Source organism: Vitis vinifera, chromosome 5, assembly GCF_030704535.1.
Source record: "Vitis vinifera cultivar Pinot Noir 40024 chromosome 5, ASM3070453v1".
NCBI classification, from domain to species: domain Eukaryota; kingdom Viridiplantae; phylum Streptophyta; class Magnoliopsida; order Vitales; family Vitaceae; genus Vitis; species Vitis vinifera.
The window spans coordinates 7,512,667-7,530,707 of record NC_081809.1 but is presented as its reverse complement, the minus strand read 5'-3'; the positions used below and the strand labels follow the sequence as shown (position 1 = coordinate 7,530,707).

At 36.2% G+C, this 18,041-nt stretch overlaps 2 protein-coding genes across 2 annotated transcripts; both read right to left on the bottom strand.

The window, feature by feature from the left end:
- Positions 1 to 5,488: 5,488 nt before the first annotated feature.
- LOC100244182 (1-aminocyclopropane-1-carboxylate oxidase homolog 1) lies at positions 5,489 to 7,513 on the bottom strand. Its single transcript, XM_059736901.1, has 3 exons — positions 6,750 to 7,513; positions 6,065 to 6,386; positions 5,489 to 5,886 (listed from the first exon to the last, which is right to left on the bottom strand). Exons 1-3 carry the CDS (start codon positions 7,271 to 7,273, stop codon positions 5,635 to 5,637), a joined length of 1,098 nt encoding a protein of 365 aa, XP_059592884.1. The 5' UTR covers positions 7,274 to 7,513; the 3' UTR covers positions 5,489 to 5,634.
- A 1,266-nt stretch (positions 7,514 to 8,779) lies between these two features.
- LOC132253801 (1-aminocyclopropane-1-carboxylate oxidase homolog 1-like) lies at positions 8,780 to 15,517 on the bottom strand. Its single transcript, XM_059736902.1, has 4 exons — positions 14,802 to 15,517; positions 14,210 to 14,404; positions 9,190 to 9,316; positions 8,780 to 9,006 (listed from the first exon to the last, which is right to left on the bottom strand). Exons 1-4 carry the CDS (start codon positions 15,314 to 15,316, stop codon positions 8,884 to 8,886), a joined length of 960 nt encoding a protein of 319 aa, XP_059592885.1. The 5' UTR covers positions 15,317 to 15,517; the 3' UTR covers positions 8,780 to 8,883.
- Between the last annotated feature and the right edge of the window lie 2,524 nt (positions 15,518 to 18,041).

Here is an 18,041-nt window from a genome sequence, read left to right as displayed (position 1 = left end):
TCCTCCAAATTTCAACTCGATCAGACCACAGATGAAGCAGGATTGACTTGTTGATGAAATATGGGCAGATACGTTTTTCCTCTCTCTTCTCTTCTCTCTATTTCCCAATCTCCTCTCTTTCTTTTTTTAATGTAACTAACTTGGGCCCCAAGAATATGGGGCCCACTTCCTCACATACAAGAGAGCCCAACATTAAGTTTATAATATTCTATTGATTCAGTTTGACACTCATAAAAGGGTGTCCATTCATGCTCTTTGACCAAATCTTTTCAGCACATGAATCGCCCATAGCAACAATAACTCTATTTATACATTCCATGTTGGAGTACACCTATGGGAATGTCATTTGCATGCTTATGGTTCAAACCTTATTTTTGGGATTTAGAATTTCAAAGTGAATATTTGTCCTAAATAAGTGTTGCCCACTGTGATCTTCAATCCAAAATAATTGTTTTCTAAAATAACCTTCTATAAAAATAAAAAATAAAAAAAGTGTTTTCAGAAAACATCTTTTAAGTTGTTCGGAATTGTTTGTACTTGTTTTGTAAAAATTATTTTAAAATATATATATATATAAATATGAAAAATGATTAAAAATAAAACACTATATAAAAGTTATTTTTAAGACATTTAAAAATATAGAAAATAGGTTTAAAATATTTTAGGTTTCAAATATATTTTTGTTTTACAAAATTTCTAGTCAAGGGAGAAGGGTCCTCGTCCTCTTAGAAAAGGTAGGTTGGTGCTCAAGTTTTGTGATTGCTGACTCTAATATAGATTAGTTCTGCCTTCAAACAGAAGGAAGCAAGTCGGTGCGCTCATTCAGTTCTTTTCTATAGTTCCTATCGGTCAATGAAAATAAATTCTATTTTTAAACACTACACCCGGGAACTCTATTATAATAGAACATTAAATAGGGCCGATAGCGAACGAAACTAAGTCAAGGTTTGGTCTTTAATAATTGATCTCTACAATCCAAATTGTTGTGGCATTGAATTCATCTTATGTTTTAGCACACAGATCACAATGAACTACACCAACCAAGGGTAGCTTTCTCTCATGTAACACCACTCTCTTAATTTAATCTTCAAAAGGCCATGTTAATTATAACATGAAGCAAGATGGCTCTTCTGAGAGAATATGGTTGTGTTTTACTGTATGCTAAGATAATGGGGTTGCCTTGATGGCACTGCTTGGAACCCCAAACCAATTCTTTGAAAAAGAATAGAGTGTAATGAAGGGCACATTCTTGCAGGGCTACTACTTGGCAAGCAATTTGAGAATTACTACTTCAGTGTGTTACTAAAACATCAAGCAGGTGGCTTCCAAGTTGTGCCCCAAATACCTGGAAACACACATATGTTGAACTTCATTGGTGTCAAGGACAAAGCAACATAAGAACTCACACAAGAGTGTTCACGGCTTGGTTTTCCTCATTGGAGTTCCTAGCACTACAAAAAATATGGTTTTTTTTATATAAATTAATTTGTGAATAAAATAGTGTATTTTGTTATAAAATATGTTTTTCCACGAAAAATTATTTGTGGGATTTTATTGTTATAAGTTTATGAACAATTATTTTTAATCATAAAATTTAATTTTTATAGCAAAATAAATAATTTTTCTACAAAATAAAATTTGTGGCAATATATATATATTTTTTTTTGTCATAAAGCAAGTTTATAGTAATATGCCATTTTTTTTTATGAAAATAATCATGGTAAAAGGTCTTTTTTTTTATTGTGAAAAAAAATCATGGTAAAATATCATCTTTTTACTGTGAAATAAAATATATGATGAAATATGTTTTGCTATAAAAAAAATAAAACTCTCTATCAAAGTTGACAGTGCCAAGTTGAAGTTTAATGATGTTGGAGATCATATTCTTATTGAGGAGGTTAATAGAATTGATTTGGGAGACATATCAACATTGAGTTCTGCCCTAAATCTCAAAAGTAAGGGTAGAAGGAATGAAAAAATTCTAACTAGAATAAAGGTAGATTGAAGTCGAGGAATGGAAGAAGTAATTTTAGATATGGATGGAATGTGGAATGTTGGAATTATGGGAAAACAAGTCACATAAAGAAGCACTATAGAGCACCAAAAACGAAGGAAGAAAACAAAGGTGATGTTGTGAATGCAGTCATTGAGGAGATACATGATATGCTACTTCTGTCAGTTGATAGTCCTATTGATTCTTGGGTTTTGGACTCAGGAGCATCTTTCCACACAACTGCACACTGAGAAATTATGGAGAACTATGTTTTTGGGAATTATGGGAAGATGTATTTAAGAGATGGTGAACCATTGGATATTGTGGGTGTTGGAGACATTCGTCTGAAAATGTCAAATGGTTCTATGTGGAAGATTCATAAGGTGAGCCATGTAGCAAAATTAATGTGTAATCTTATTTCGATAGGGCAGCTTGATAATGAAAAACATAATGTGACCTTCATCGGTGGTGCATGGAAGATTACAAAAGGTGCCATAGTTGTTGCGTGAGGGAATAAAACTGGAACATGCACTATACATGACATCTAGTTGCAGAGATATGGTTTATGTTGTTGACGGTAACATTAATTCAAATTTGTGACATTATAGACTTGAACACATGAGTGAGAAATGAATGAAAGTACTCATATCATGAGTATCATTGTTTTTTTATACGCCGTGGTTTTTTTATTTCTTCAGAGATTTTCCATATTAAATTTTGGTGTCATTGTTTCATTCTATGTATCTCTTTATTAATTAATTTTCTTTATATTTATCTTTGCTAAAAAATTTACCATGTTTTAATGAGTAATTTTATAGAGAATTTGAACTAAAATTTCATTGTGTAATCCTTGAAATGGCTTGATAATTTCCAACTTATTTTTATTTGAAGTAAATGGTATTTGGATTTGTGTTTAAAATAGTTAGAAGTTAATGAACTTTCTATTGAGTGTTGCTACATTTATATGTGAATTGTATTGTTTTCTTAGGAGGTGGTTTATCTTGTTTTTTATAAAAAAATTAAATTGGAAAAATATTATCAATGAAAACTTCTAAGGATGGAGAGTCATTCTTAGGGACCTTTTCAAATTATTAAAAAAGACGTATTCATCCACTCTAGCTATAATCCATATTTGAGATTCATCCACATGTTTTGAAGTACGGTAACTGATCTTCTATATGAATTGAAATTGAGATGACATAAATTATTTAACAAATGTTGATGAATTTGATAAAGTCGAAATTGCCAAATTTAAATATACTCATACCCATTAAATCAATTGACACTTCTTAACAACTCATTTTTTTTAACTTTAATATGGGGTTGTTTGTTTATTTATTTTGTTTGTTTCTTAATTTAATTCTTAAAGCAAATTATTTAAGATTAAGATAAAAAAAAATACTAATTTTTTATTAAAACAAAATTTGTCTTAGAAACAATGATGAATTAAAAAAAAAATTAAAAATGACTTAAATCTAAAAATAAGTTGCTTTAAGACTCCAAATAAAAAAAGGCAACTTCATACAATACTATTTGGGGGAATGCAATTGTTTGATTGTTCATATTTAAAAAATTAGGTTTTAGGGAAAAAATTTTGAATAATTTATCATATAACCTCATTTAGGAATGAAAGGGCTAAAAATTTTATTCTTATTATATAAATAAAAGTATCTTCCAATCGTACCATCCACACAGCTCAAGGAAAAACCTAACACTTGAAAAAAGATGTGTACAAGCTCATAAAATGTTGACACAATCTCAAGAAGAAATAAAAAAATTACATGTCATAAAGTTGTTACTCTACATCAAAGTATGTAAAAGGAAAAAAAACCATGATCAAGAAGCTTATAAATATACATTCCAATCAAGAGAAGAGCACATCTTCCTCTTACATCAAATTCTCCCTTGTATTGATACTATTTAAACGTTCTCATGTATCTTTCTCGGTATATCCATCAATAAAGAGGTTTATTCAAAAAATTATACTTCTTTTTCTCGTGCCTTCATTCTACACCTTTTTGAATCATATGAAAAATCCATCATCTTCAAATAATATAATAAATTTTCTTGTACATATACTCTACATTTGGATTACATAATGCATTTAAGAATAATTTTTGACAATTTTACCTACATTTATTTAAATCTCATTCAATAACTAGCATTTCTTTTTAGAAAATTTACCCCAAAGTTGTTGTGAGCATTATCCATAAGAATAGAATAACTCTAGAAAAAGTATAACTCTTTTCCTAGGGGAACTTGTAAAGGCAAATCATAACATTTGAAAACCGATTTTATCTATTTAGTTTTCAATTTTGGGTTTTCTTGTCTTTTAATGCTTGAATTAAAGACTTAAAAAGACTAACATTCACCTTCATTTCTTATAATTAATGATTGTTCAATGTTAGATGAATCTTTTTATATTTATTATTACATATATTTTGCAAACTGTATCAAAATAATCGATTGATATTAGGTTATAATCAAATTAATTTTATCCGTTCATTATATTTTTGAGCTAGGAATTTCAAATATATTTTGAACTTCAAATCTAAATTGGATTTAATTTCTTTTAAAAATAAGTTGAATTAAGACCTAAATTAACTTATAGCTAATTGATCATATAAATCGAACTAAATACATCAAACAAGTTCGGTTTGGCTCAATTTTTTCATTAATAAAAGATAGGTTCAGCTTTGATTCAAGTATTAACTGGGATCATATCAATTTGGTTAATTTTTTATCAAAAAACTGACCAAACCACACCTTTTTCCAACTCTATTTGGGGCATCCCCTCCACATAAAATTTATGTTGACGGGCTCCATACCTTACTAGAGTTGGGTGGAGATTTCTATCGCAATAATATATCAACCGGCCAATAGCAATTGAAGTTTAAAAATTATCTTCACCACTTCAGTGATCTGGATTGATGAAAAAAGTTCCAAATCCACTCAACTTGATATTATTAGATACCTGTAGACTGCGGGTGATTGTAGTGGAAGAGGTGCATCAAGTGCTTGTAGATGAATTGTCATTCTAACAGCCTAAGTTTCATAATTGTCTCCATCAAGAATTGATGGTGCATCAGTGAGACTTGACTCCTCCATTGCTAGATGGTTTTAGAAGGTGTTTGGGTTCACTCATGGTGTTTTAGGTTCACTCACCTCACGGGTCTTTAGGTGTTTAGGCACTCTCAAGGTATTCAGGCTCACTCAACTCACTGGGCCCTCAAGATAACTTCTGCTCTAATACCACAATGTTGATCTTAGATTAAACATTTATGCAGAATATATATTTTGGGCTGCTAGAACACACATTTATTGATGAAGAGTGCTGAATTTATACATGAGCTTGTAACTGAAATGACATTAGAATAGCATAAAATCAAGCTACTAGATGATGAACAACTACTTCCTATAAAATAGAAACCAAATCTTGACCAAATAAAAACAAGAAAATATTTGGATATTGTAGATTTTGTGCAAGACTCCAGATGCAATATTTAACTTCAAAATTCAAATTTCAGCATATACTAAGGCAAAATTCAAAATTCAACATTAACTGAAAGAGGCACAATCATAACACTAGCAAATACGGTAAAGCATCCATCATGATAATCCTTTCTCCTATCCATTCCAATCTAGAGCCTGAAATGTGGTAGGGCAGAAGTTCCATCAAGCCCTTTTGAATTGAAATAGGCAACATAGTCTCCCACTGTGGTTTCCCTGTACTTTGGCGGATTCTCTTCAGATGACAATTCCTTGATAGGCCCATAAAGTTTGGAGGATGGCTGAATAGATGTTCTAAAAAAGCATGCCACTGAGACTCTGGGGCCTATATGGTTTGCCGGTACCCTGTGTTTTACACTTTTAAACCTGTCATTCGTAATAAGCTGAAGAACACAAGAACAAACAAAGGTTATTTAGAGATTGATTAATGACATGATCTATGTCATTGCATTTTAATAATCATGTAACTCCAATGCAACAATGAAGAAGAATGTAGTAGTCATACAGAATAAAACTACCTTAAACAAAATAAAGTGCTTTTATAATACAGAAAAACTTTACCTGTAGAAGATCTCCAACATTAATTACAAGCGCTCCAAGCCTTGGGGGGACATCAATCCACTGACCTTGATGAAGAACTTGGAGGCCTCCAATCTGGTCTTGTAGTAGTACAGTGAGGAAGTCATTGTCAGCGTGTTTGGTGGTGCCCATAGTTAGTTCTGGCTGTGGGCACGACGGATAGTAGTGACATAAAATTGACAGCCCCTCTGCGCAGTCCATGTCTTTTAGGTGGTTTGGATTAAGCCCCAGAGCCTCGGATATTAACTCAAACAATTTAAATCCTAATCTCATAACTTGATCCTTATACTCCATCAGTATGTCCCTACAAAATTAACTCAAGCATTTAAAAGGAGGAATTTAGTGATTTAAAAAAAAAATTATTTTGTCAACATACAAGTCCTGAATTAAAACCAGAAAAAAAAAAATTACAGAAGAAAGTAAGATGACACGGGAATTGGCCGGATCAAAGGACGCTCAAAAGTATCTTCTCAACATTTTCTTTTAGGATATTTTCTTCCATCAGACTGGTAGAGAGGTTTGGATTCAAAAGCTCAAGGAACAAAGGTCTAGCATATTTTAAGTCATAATGTGGGGATAAAATAATGTGTACCAACTGCTATATATATATAAAATATGAAAGAGAGAAAATCTTGCAGTGAGTGGATGAATGATGATTATAACATACCTGCATGATGCTGGCAATTCTTCTGGGTTGGGAGGATGAGGAGCCATAAGGCAATAAAAGGTGTCCCTCCAATTAGCTGCTGGTGCTGTGTACAGATCAAAATTGCTATTGTACATCACCTTTTTCCTCGACGCATCACGTGTGTAAAACTGCTTCTTCACCTCAGTATCTTGTTCATGAAACCGGCGTACTCCTTCCATCATCTCCTCCAACACGCTAACAGGGATCCCATGGTTCACCACGTTGAAGAAACCCCACGTCTCTGATGCATCCCTGACCATGTCAACGATCTTGTTCCGGCGAATTGGATCATTGTCCATGCCTTGTAGGTCTACGACGGGAAAATTGAACTGGGTAGTATAGGTTCTCAAGTTATCTGGTGGTTGAATGAACATCCGAGGAACTTTGGAGACCCCGGCATCAGCTAGACCTTTAACACCAGTTTTAGACTCATCGAAAGCCTTTAATTCACTAGCTCGATCATAGTCCTCCGGAAATTCATGACTGATGCTGGTGATTACCATCTTGTTCTACAGCGTCACCAGATTGATTTCCCCCAAATTAATTTACACAAGCAACTGTATCGACATGAGACCTGCTGGAACAAGTGAGACCTCTGTTTTGGGTTGATGATAAAAAAATGAATGAAGTCCACCAATGAATCTGAAGTTACAGCTGGTCCCTCCACTATGGTGAGATAAGCAAACCTAAGAATTATTGATTGACATGGGTACCTTGGAAGTTATACCAAAACCGTATAAAGTGAGAGTTGACATGAAACTCAAAAATGCTATTTACCTTTGTAGCGCGTATCCCGCTGGGCTTCTCTTTGTATGCACATGTCTTTTCCTTTTTCTAGTTCCTCGGCTAACAAATACATCAATGACGGAGGATGTCACTCATGGTATGCAGTTTTTAGGGTTTGGTCTAGAATGGTATTTGGGGAATGCAATTGTTTGATTGTTCATATTTAGAAAATTAGGTTTCAGGGGAAAAATTTTGAATAATTTATCAAATAACCTCATCTAGGAATGAAAGGGCTAAAAAATTTATTCTTATCATATAAATAGAAGTATCTTCCAACCGTATCATCCACAGCTCAAGAAAAAACCTAATACTTGAAAAAAAAAAAAGTGTACAAACTTTTAAAATGTTGACACAATCTCAAGAAGGAATACAAAATTATATGTCATAAAGTTGTTACTTAGCATGAAAGCATGCAAAAGGAAAAAATTATGATCAAGAAGCTTATAAATATACATTCCAATCAAGAGAAGAGCAAATCTTCCTCTTATATCAAATTCTCCCTTATATTGATACTATTTAAACGTTCTCTTGTATCTTTCTCGGTATATCCATCAATAAAGAGGTTTATTCAAAAAATTATCCTTCTTTTTCTCGTGCCTTCATTCTATCCCTTTTTGAATCACATGAAAAATCCATCATCTTCAAATAATATAATAAATTTTCTTGTACATATACTCTACATTTGGATTACATAATGCATTTAAGAATAATTTTTGACAATTTTACCTACATTTATTTAAATCTCATTCAATAACTAGCATTTCTTTTTAGAAAATTTACCCTAAAGTTCTGTGAGCACTATCCATAAGAATAGAATAACTCTAAAAAAAGTATAACTCTTTTCCTAGGGGAACTTGTAAAGGCAAATCATAACATTTGAAAACCGATTTTATCTATTTAGTTTTCAATTTTGGGTTTTCTTGTCTTTTAATCCTTGAATTAAAGACTTAAAAAAACTAACATTCACCTTCATTTCTTATAATTAATGATTGTTCAATGTTAGATGAATATTTTTATATTTATTATTACATATATTTTGCAAACTGTATCAAAACAATTGATTGATATTAGGTTATAATCAAATTAATTTTATCCATTCATTATATTTTTGAGCTAGGAATTTCAAATGCATTTTGAACTTCAAATCTAAATTGGATTTAATTTCTTTTAAAAATAAGTTGAATTAAGACCCAAATTAACTTATAGCTAATTGATCATATAAATCGAACTAAATACATCAAACAAATTCGGTTTGGCTCAATTTTTTCATTAATAAAAGATAGGTTCAGTTTTAATTCAAGTATTAACTGGGATCATATCAATTTGGTTAATTTTTAATAGAAAAACTGATCAAACCACACCTAAAAAAGCATGCCACTGAGACTCTTGGACCTCGTCGGTTTGCCAGTACTCTGTGTTCTACACTCTTAAACCTGTCGTTGGTGATAAGCTAGAGAGTACAGCAATAAACGAAGTCAGTTTTAAACATCGACTTATAATGACATAATATGTGTCTAACTTTGGGTTGCACGATTGTTACCCTTTCTGCAAGTAACAGAAATGCAATGCAACAAATATGAAGAATGCAATATTTTCTTTGATTAAAACTCTCTCATAATATAGAAAAGTTTACCTGTAGAAGCTCACCAACATTAATTACAAGGGCTCCAGGCTCTGGGGGAACATCGACACACTGATCCTGATGAAGAACCTGGAGGCCTCCAATCTGGTCTTGTAGTAGTATGGTAAGGAAGTTATTAAAATTGATTACTGTGAAAACTTGCCTTCCTTGTTGAGATATGCAGAGTTTGTTAGGTTGTTACAAGTTAGTGGAATTTTTTATTTTGTTATTTTTCATTTTCTGGATGAGCTGGACTCTTCTCGATTGTTCCAAGCCTTCCTATATATGTTGCTACTGTACAATCAGTGGGGAGGTGGAATCAATGAATTAGTTTTATTTCTCTCTCAGGCCTTTGTTTGCCTTTCTTGTCATTTACCTTTTGTTTTTCTATTATGGTATCAGAGCATATTCATTCCGTTTTTCCTTCCTTCTGAGCATGGCTAAGGGCAAACCTCCTCAGCATCCTTTTCAGTCTCCCATGGAAGATCATAGTAGTCCCTATTTTCTTCACAATGGTGATCATCCAAGTCTCTCTCTGGTTTCTCTTTCACTTGCTGGATCTGGTTCAAACTATCATTCTTGGCGCCGATCAATGGTTACAGCTCTAAATGCTAAGAACAAACTTGGGTTTATCGATGGAACCATCTCACGTCCTGCTGCAACAGATCTCCTTGCTAGTCCTTGGTCTCGCTGCAATAGCATGGTCATATCTTGGCTCTCTAACTCGGTTTGCAAAGAAATTGCAGAGAGCATCCTCTATCATGAAACAGCCATCGAAATATGGAATGATCTATACGAACGATTTCATCAGGGCAGTGGTCCTCGAATTTTTGAACTCAAGCAAAAAATTCTTGCTCACACTCAGGGATCGGCTGATGTCAATACCTACTATACTCGACTGAAATCCTTATGGGATGAGCTTCGAGAATTCAAAGCGATACCAGTTTGCAATTGCGGTGGCATGCGTGTTTATATGGAGGATCAATAACGAGAATCTGTGATGCAATTTTTGCTGGGTTTGAACAAATCCTTCGCTCCAATTCGAGCTCAGATCCTGTTGATGGAACCGACTCCTCCGCTGAACAAAGTTTTCTCCCTGGTTGTTCAAGAAGAACGGCAACGATCTCTTACCACCTCCAACTCTCCGGCATTCACTGCTCCTGTTTCCTCCAGATTTCAAGCGGCATCCAGAGCTTCTTCTCCTACTAATGCCTCTCGATCAAGAAAGGATCGCCCACTCTGTACCCATTGCAACATCTTGGGTCACACCGTTGATCGGTGCTACAAAATACATGGGTATCCACCTGGATTCAGAAATAGGCCCAACTTCAGGCCCAATGGTTCTCGCCCAAATCAGATGCTACCCAATAGTCTTCACACGAATCAGTTGACTCTCACAGATGGCTCCACTGCCTCTGCATCTCCACCGCCTCTCACTCATGACCAGCACAATCAGTTATTGGCTCTCTTGAGTTTGCACAGCTCGAGTGGCTCCTCTGCCTCATTCGGTGATAGCAACCCGCTTCAGCAATCCATTTCCAACTTCACTGGTATCCTTTCTCTTTCTCCTTCATCATCTACTCTCAACCCTAGCATTTGGATTTTAGATTCAGGGGCAACCCACCATGTTTGCACTAATTCCTCCATGTTTCACTCTATTCATTCATTTTCTTCCAATACTGTCACTTTACCCACTGGTACAAAAATACCAATCACCGGAATAGGCACCATTCATCTGTCACCTCATCTCGTGCTTGAACATGTTCTCTACATTCCAACATTTCAATTTAATCTTATCTCCATTAGTGCCTTAACTCAAACCAATTGTTTTTCCTTTGATTTTACTGCTCGTTTTTGCTTCATTCAGGACCATTCACAGGGGAAGCTGATTGGGATGGGTAGACGTTAAGGCAACCTTTACCTCTTAGATAGCTCAGTCTTTCGTTCTATTTCCTCTGTATTCGTTGTTGATAACAACACTTCTGCTCATGTAAACAAATTGTGGCATTTCAGATTAGGTCACCCATCCAATGTCAAACTCAGTGTATTGAAACCTCATTTACAGTTGCAAAGTAATGGCAATACCAATCTTTCTTGTTCAATCTGCCCTCTGGAAAAACAGAAACGTTTGCCATTTGATTGCCATAATAATTTATCTCCTTCTCCCTTTGATCTCATACACTATGATATTTGGGGTCCATTTCATATTCCCACACATGATGGATTTCTTTATTTTTTGACAATCGTTGATGATTGTACAAGGAATACATGGGTTCATCTTCTACGTGCTAAATCTGATGTCAAGACCATTTTTCCACAATTTTTCTCCATGGTTAAAACCTAATTTGGTCTCACAATTAAAGCAGTTCGCGGTGACAATGCCCCTGAATTAAACCTGTCCAATCTCTTTACCCAACTTGGTGTGCTCCATTTTTTCTCTTGTGTTGAAACTCCTCAACAAAACTCGGTTGTTGAGCGTAAACACCAACACATCCTAAACGTAGCTCGAGCCTTATATTTCCAATCCAACATACCTATAGGATATTGGGGGGATTGTGTGCTTACTTCGGTTTACCTTATAAATCGAATTCCATCACCATTATTGAACAACAAAACTCCTTTTGAGCTACTTCGTCATAAATCACCATCTTACTCTCATCTCAAATCTTTCGGATGTCTTTGTTATAGTTCAACTATTCCTAGCACCCGCCACAAATTCTCTCCTCGAGCCTTACCTTGTGTCTTTTTAGGATATCCTTTTGGTTACAAAGGTTACAAAATTCTAGACTTAGAGACCAACCGAATATCTGTCTCCCGGAATGTTATCTTCCAAGAATTTGTGTTTCCTTTCAAGTTATCTCATAATAATAACTCTGTTGCTTCAGATTTCTTTTTTGAAAAGGTGCTGCCTGTTGTACCAGTTTCTACCCCTTCCCCTTCTTTTGATAATTCGACTTCACGTCCTAACAGCCCTGACTCTTCCTCCAATGACACTTCACCTCATACCACCTCCCACACAACCACCAGATCTTCTAGAGTATCCCAGCCACCCAAATATCTCTCTGATTATCACTGTTGTTTAGCTTCTTCTACTCCTCATTTCGATATATCCAACTCCACTCCTTACCCCTTATTCGATGTCATCTCCTACAATAAACTTTCCTCTTCTTTTCGTGCATTTTCTATTTCCATTTCCACCATCACAGAACCAACAACATATGCTGAGGCAGTCGTTGTACCCGAGTGGCAGCATGTTATGCGAGCTGAATTGCAAGCTTTAGAGTCCAATAATACCTGGTCTTTGTGCACTCTACCCCCTGGAAAAACAGCAGTTGGTTGCAAATGGCTTTATCGTGTTAAATATCATGCTGATGGTTCTATTGAAAGGTACAAAGCACGACTTGTTGCCAAAGGGTTCACACAGCAAGAAGGTGTTGATTTTTTTTATACTTTTTCACCTGTTGCCAAGATGGTTACTGTCAAGGTATTACTCTCTCTTGCTTCTATTTACAATTGGCATCTGACTCACCTTGATGTCAATAATGCATTTTTGCACGGTGATCTGTCTGAAGAAGTTTTCATGCATCTTCCTCCTGGTTATCACCGTGAGGGGGAGCCTTTATTACCTTCCAACACAGTTTGTAAGTTACACAAATCCATCTATGGCTTGAGACAAGCATCTAGGCAGTGGTTTGCAAAATTCTCTGGTGTTCTAATCTCTGAAGGCTTTCAGCAATCTCATTCAAATTATTCTCTATTTATCAAGACAGCAGGAAATGATTTTATTGCTTTGTTAGTGTATGTTGATGACATAATAGTTGCTAGTAACAACAAGATTGCTGCTGATAATTTGAAGAATTCTCTCAACAAAAGCTTCAAATTAAAGGATCTAGGAAATCTCAAGTATTTTCTTGGACTTGAAGTAGCTAGATCAGCTAAAGGGATCCTGATAAACCAGAGAAAATATGCTCTGGAACTCCTATCTGAAACAGGCTACTTAGGATGCAAACCTGCCAAAACTCCAATGCAACCGAATATACAACTTTCTCAAGATGATGGAGAGCTGCTAACAGATCCCAGCATGTACAGAAGGCTCATAGGGAAGCTTATATACCTTACTATCACCAGGCCAGACCTAACTTACTCGGTGAACAAGTTGAGCCAATTCCTAAGTCAACCGAGGAGACCACATTTGCAAGCAGTCTACAGGATTCTTCAATATATCAAAGGATCACCAGGCAAAGGTATTTTCTTCTCAACTTCCTCATCTCTTCAATTAAAGGCCTTCTCAGATTCTGATTGGGCAGCATGCCCAGATTCTAGAAAATCAGTCACTGGATTTTGTATATTTCTTGGAGATTCTTTTATATCATGGAAATCAAAAAAGCAAAGGACAGTTTCAAGATCCTCAGCTGAAGCAGAGTATAGAGCAATGGCTCATGTGACTTGTGAGCTAACATGGTTGATTGCCTTACTCAAGGACTTAGGAGTTCCACACACACAACCTGCTTTGTTGTACTGTGACAACCAAGCCGCTCTACACATTGCTGCAAACTCGGTCTTCCATGAGCGTACTAAACACATAGAGATAGATTGTCATATTGTAAGAGAGAAGATTCAAACAGGTATGCTCAAAACTCTGCATGTTGCTTCACAACATCAATTGGCTGATATACTTACCAAACCTCTCTTTCCTGATCAATTCAATTCTCTCATAGACAAGATGGGAATGTATAACATATACATTCCATCTTGAGGGGGAGTATTAAAATTGATTACTGTGAAAACTTGCCTTCCTTGTTGAGATATGCAGAGTTTGTTAGGTTGTTACAAGTTAGTGGAATTTTTTATTTTGTTATTTTTCATTTTCTGGATGAGCTGGACTCTTCTCGATTGTTCCAAGCCTTCCTATATATGTTGCTACTGTACAATCAGTGGGGAGGTGGAATCAATGAATTAGTTTTATTTCTCTCTCAGGCCTTTGTTTGCCTTTCTTGTCATTTACCTTTTGTTTTTCTATTAGAAGTCATTGTCAGAATGCTTTGTGGTGCCCATGGTTAGCTCTGGTTGTGGACATGCTGGATAATAGTGACACAAAATGGCAAGCCCTTCCGCACAATCCCTGTCTTTTAGGTGGTTTGGATTGAGCCCAATAGCCTCAGACATTAATTCCAACAGTTTAAGTCCTAATCTCATGACTTGCTCCTTGTACTCCATCAATATATCTCTACAAAATTACTTTAGTGCTTAACATATAACTTTAGTAATTAAATTATTTTAGCCAATCAAATCATTAGGACATGCCCACCAACTGAAATTCCATATCTTTAGTAATAGCACCATATATTCCAAGAATAGTTTCATTAAATTGCTTCTCAAGAAAACCGAGTGTTCCTGACTTTGCAAAACATTGCTAAAAATATTATTGAACATAATGGGAAGCAAAATTGTTTCTCTCCAAAAAGACATCTACTTTGTATCCATGTTCCTTATTTTGCAAAATAGTGTGATAATAAAACACAGCTCTATCTCACAGAAAGCAATTGGCAAAACAAGATCCTTCTTCAATTCCATAATATCCATGACAAAAAATCTAGCAGGGATGAAGAATGATTATCACATACCTGCATGTCGCTGGCAACTCTTGTGGGTTAAGAGGATGGGGAGCCATAACGCAATAAAAGGTGTCCCTCCAATTAGTTGCTTTTGATACGTAGAGATCAAAATTGCTATTATATACCACCTTTCTCGTCCGATCACGCGTGTAAAACTCCTTCACCTCATTGTCTTGTTCATAAAACCGGCGTGCGCCATCCATCATCTCCTCCAAGACGCTAACAGGGATCCCATGGTTCACCACGGTGAAGAAACACCACGTCTCCGATGCTTCCCTGACCATCTCAACAATCTCCTTTCGCCGAATTGGATCGTTGTCCATGCCATGGAGATCTATGACTGGAAAATTGAATTGGGTGTTACAAGTTCTCAAGTTATCTGGTGGTTGAATGAACATCCGGGGAACCTTGGAGACCCCAGCATCAACTAAACCTTTGACACCCGCTTTAGACTCATCGAAGGCCTTTAATTCACTTGCTCGATCGTAGTCCTCTGAAAATTTTGTGGTGCTGGTGACTACCATTTTGTTCTATAATGTCACCAAATTGGTTTCCCCTAACTGAATCCACAGTACACTAGTTGCAGGCAACTCCAATTAGCAGTACTTAACCAGCCACCACTGACCATCACTCTCATCTTGTTATGGCGAGCACAAATAAAAGATCGATGTACCGGCCATTGAGCAGTGAATAAAGCGCCGCCTTCAATAGGTGAGAACTGTTGAGGAGAAGAAAAAATGGTATTCTTCTATATATTTCAAAGATACAGCAGATGAGGGCTATATATAACCTGTACATGAAGTTAATTTGGAAGAAACTAATCATACTAATCTAGGCTACAATCTTGGATGATTTACAATCAAATAAAACTAACTTGGTAATGAAACTAACTTGGTAACTAGAATATTTTTATTTCTATAATTGCTCCTTCAACAACTCACGTCAATACTCCCCCTCAAGTTGGTGCATAGATATCATCAATGCCCAATTTGTCAAGTGAGTTGTGAAATATTTTGCTAGAGACAGCCTTTGTAAGAACATCTGCTAGTTGATCTTCTGACTTCACAAAAGGAAATTGAATGACCTTGTCTTCGAGCTTCTGCTTGATAAAATGCCGATCCACTTCAACATGTTTGGTGCGGTCATGTTGAACTGGGTTGTGCGCGATTGCTATGGCTGCCTTATTATCACAAAACAGGTTCATTGTATCTTGAGATGAACACTCAATTTCCTCTAATAATCTTTTTAACCAAAGTAGCTCACACAATCCTTTAGCCATGCCTCTAAACTCAGCCTCTGCACTAGATAAAGAAACTACCTTCTGTTTTTTACTCCTCCAAGTGACCAGATTGCCTCCCACAAATGTGAAGTAGCCCGATGTAGATTTTCTGTCAGTAATGTTCCCTGCCCAGTCTGCGTCCGTATAGCCGTCAATGTGCAAATGTTGGTTTTTCGTGAACATCAGTCCTCTTCCTGGAGAAGACTTCAAGTACCGTAAAATACGAACCACTGCACTCATATGATCTTCGCTAGGACAATGCATGAATTGACTCACCAAGCTCACCGCATAAGCAATATCAGGTCGTGTGTGAGATAAGTATATCAGCTTTCCCACAAGGCGTTGATACCTTTCTTTATTGGTAGGGGTCTGGTTAGGAAATTCTCCCAAGCCATGGTTTTGAACAACTGGTGTATCAGCAGGTCTACAATCAAGCATTCCTGTTTCAGACAACAAGTCAAGCACGTACTTCCTTTGGGATAGAAATATGCCTCGTTTTGATCGAGCTACTTCAATCCCCAAAAAATACTTCAACCCTCCAAGATTTTTCATCTCAAATTCAGTTGCTAAATGCTCTTGTAATTTAGAGATTTCTTCCTCGTCATTTCCTGTAATTATCATATCATCAACATAGATTATTAGAGCTGTTACCTTTCCCCGTTGGTGCTTCAAGAAGAGAGTATGATCTGAATTACTTTGCTTGAAACCGTTCTTTCTCATGGCAAGGCTAAATCGTCCAAACCATGCTCTAGGAGACTGTTTCAATCCGTATAACGCCTTTTGTAACTTACAAACTTTCTTCCCCTGTGTCGAAGAAACAAAACCCGGTGGAATGTCCATGTACACCTCCTCTTCAAGATCCCCATGGAGAAAGGCATTTTTGACGTCAAATTGGTGCAACGGCCAGTCCAAGTTTGCAGCAAGAGAGATTAGTACTCTCACAGTATTTAATTTTGCTACAGGTGAGAAAGTTTCTTGATAATCTACCCCGTATGTCTGAGTATATCCCTTCGCAACGAGCCTTGCTTTATATCTTTCAACTGATCCATCTGCTTTGTATTTGACAGAGAACACCCATCGACATCCCACAGTTTTCTTCCCCTTAGGCAATGGCACAAGCGCCCAAGTATCATTTTTCTGTAATGCTTTCATCTCTTCCTCTATCGCTTGGATCCATTTGGGATTATTCATGGCTTCGCTCACTGTATCAGGGACACCATCTGCAGATAATTTATGAACCAATGCCTTGAGAGGTTCAGACAATTTTTGAGTTGAGATATGGTTGGCAATTGGGTACTTTGACTTGCTCGTTCCATGATCGGGTGAATAGCGGTTTGGTGGTTGCCCACGGTTATGCCTGAAAGGTAGTTTATAGCTAGCAAAAATATTGTGAGGAGAGTTTAGAACTTGTACCTCAGGAATATTCTCAGGAGATTGGTCTAATTGTGGTACTGTCAAGTCATGGAAGGGTTGTTCACTTTCAATTTCTGTAACTTCTCCATTTTGATCTACTCTTGTTGGTTGTTGTTCGATCTCTGCTTCGACATGCTCAACATTTTCAACTTCTCCTTTTTGATCTATCAGTATTGCCATTGGTTCTCTTGGCTGAACCTCCCTTATATCATTTGAAGTTTCTTCGAAGCTTGGCCAATTTTCCCAATTCTGCTCTTCACTCATCATCTCCCCCTGAAGAGAAGAGCAGGAAGATTGAGAAGTGAAGAAATTCTCCGATTCAATAAAGGTGACATCCATGGTGGTATAGAGTCGCCTTGTAGTTGGATCATAACATCGGTATCCTTTCTTGTGAGCTGCATAGCCAAGAAAAACACAACGGACAGCACATGGATCAAGCTTTGTCCGTTGATTCTTGTGTAGATGAACATATGTAACACAACCAAACTTTCTTGGAGGAAGCATTAGAACTGATGGTAATGTCACATGGTGTGCGAGAACTTGAAGAGGGGTTTTGT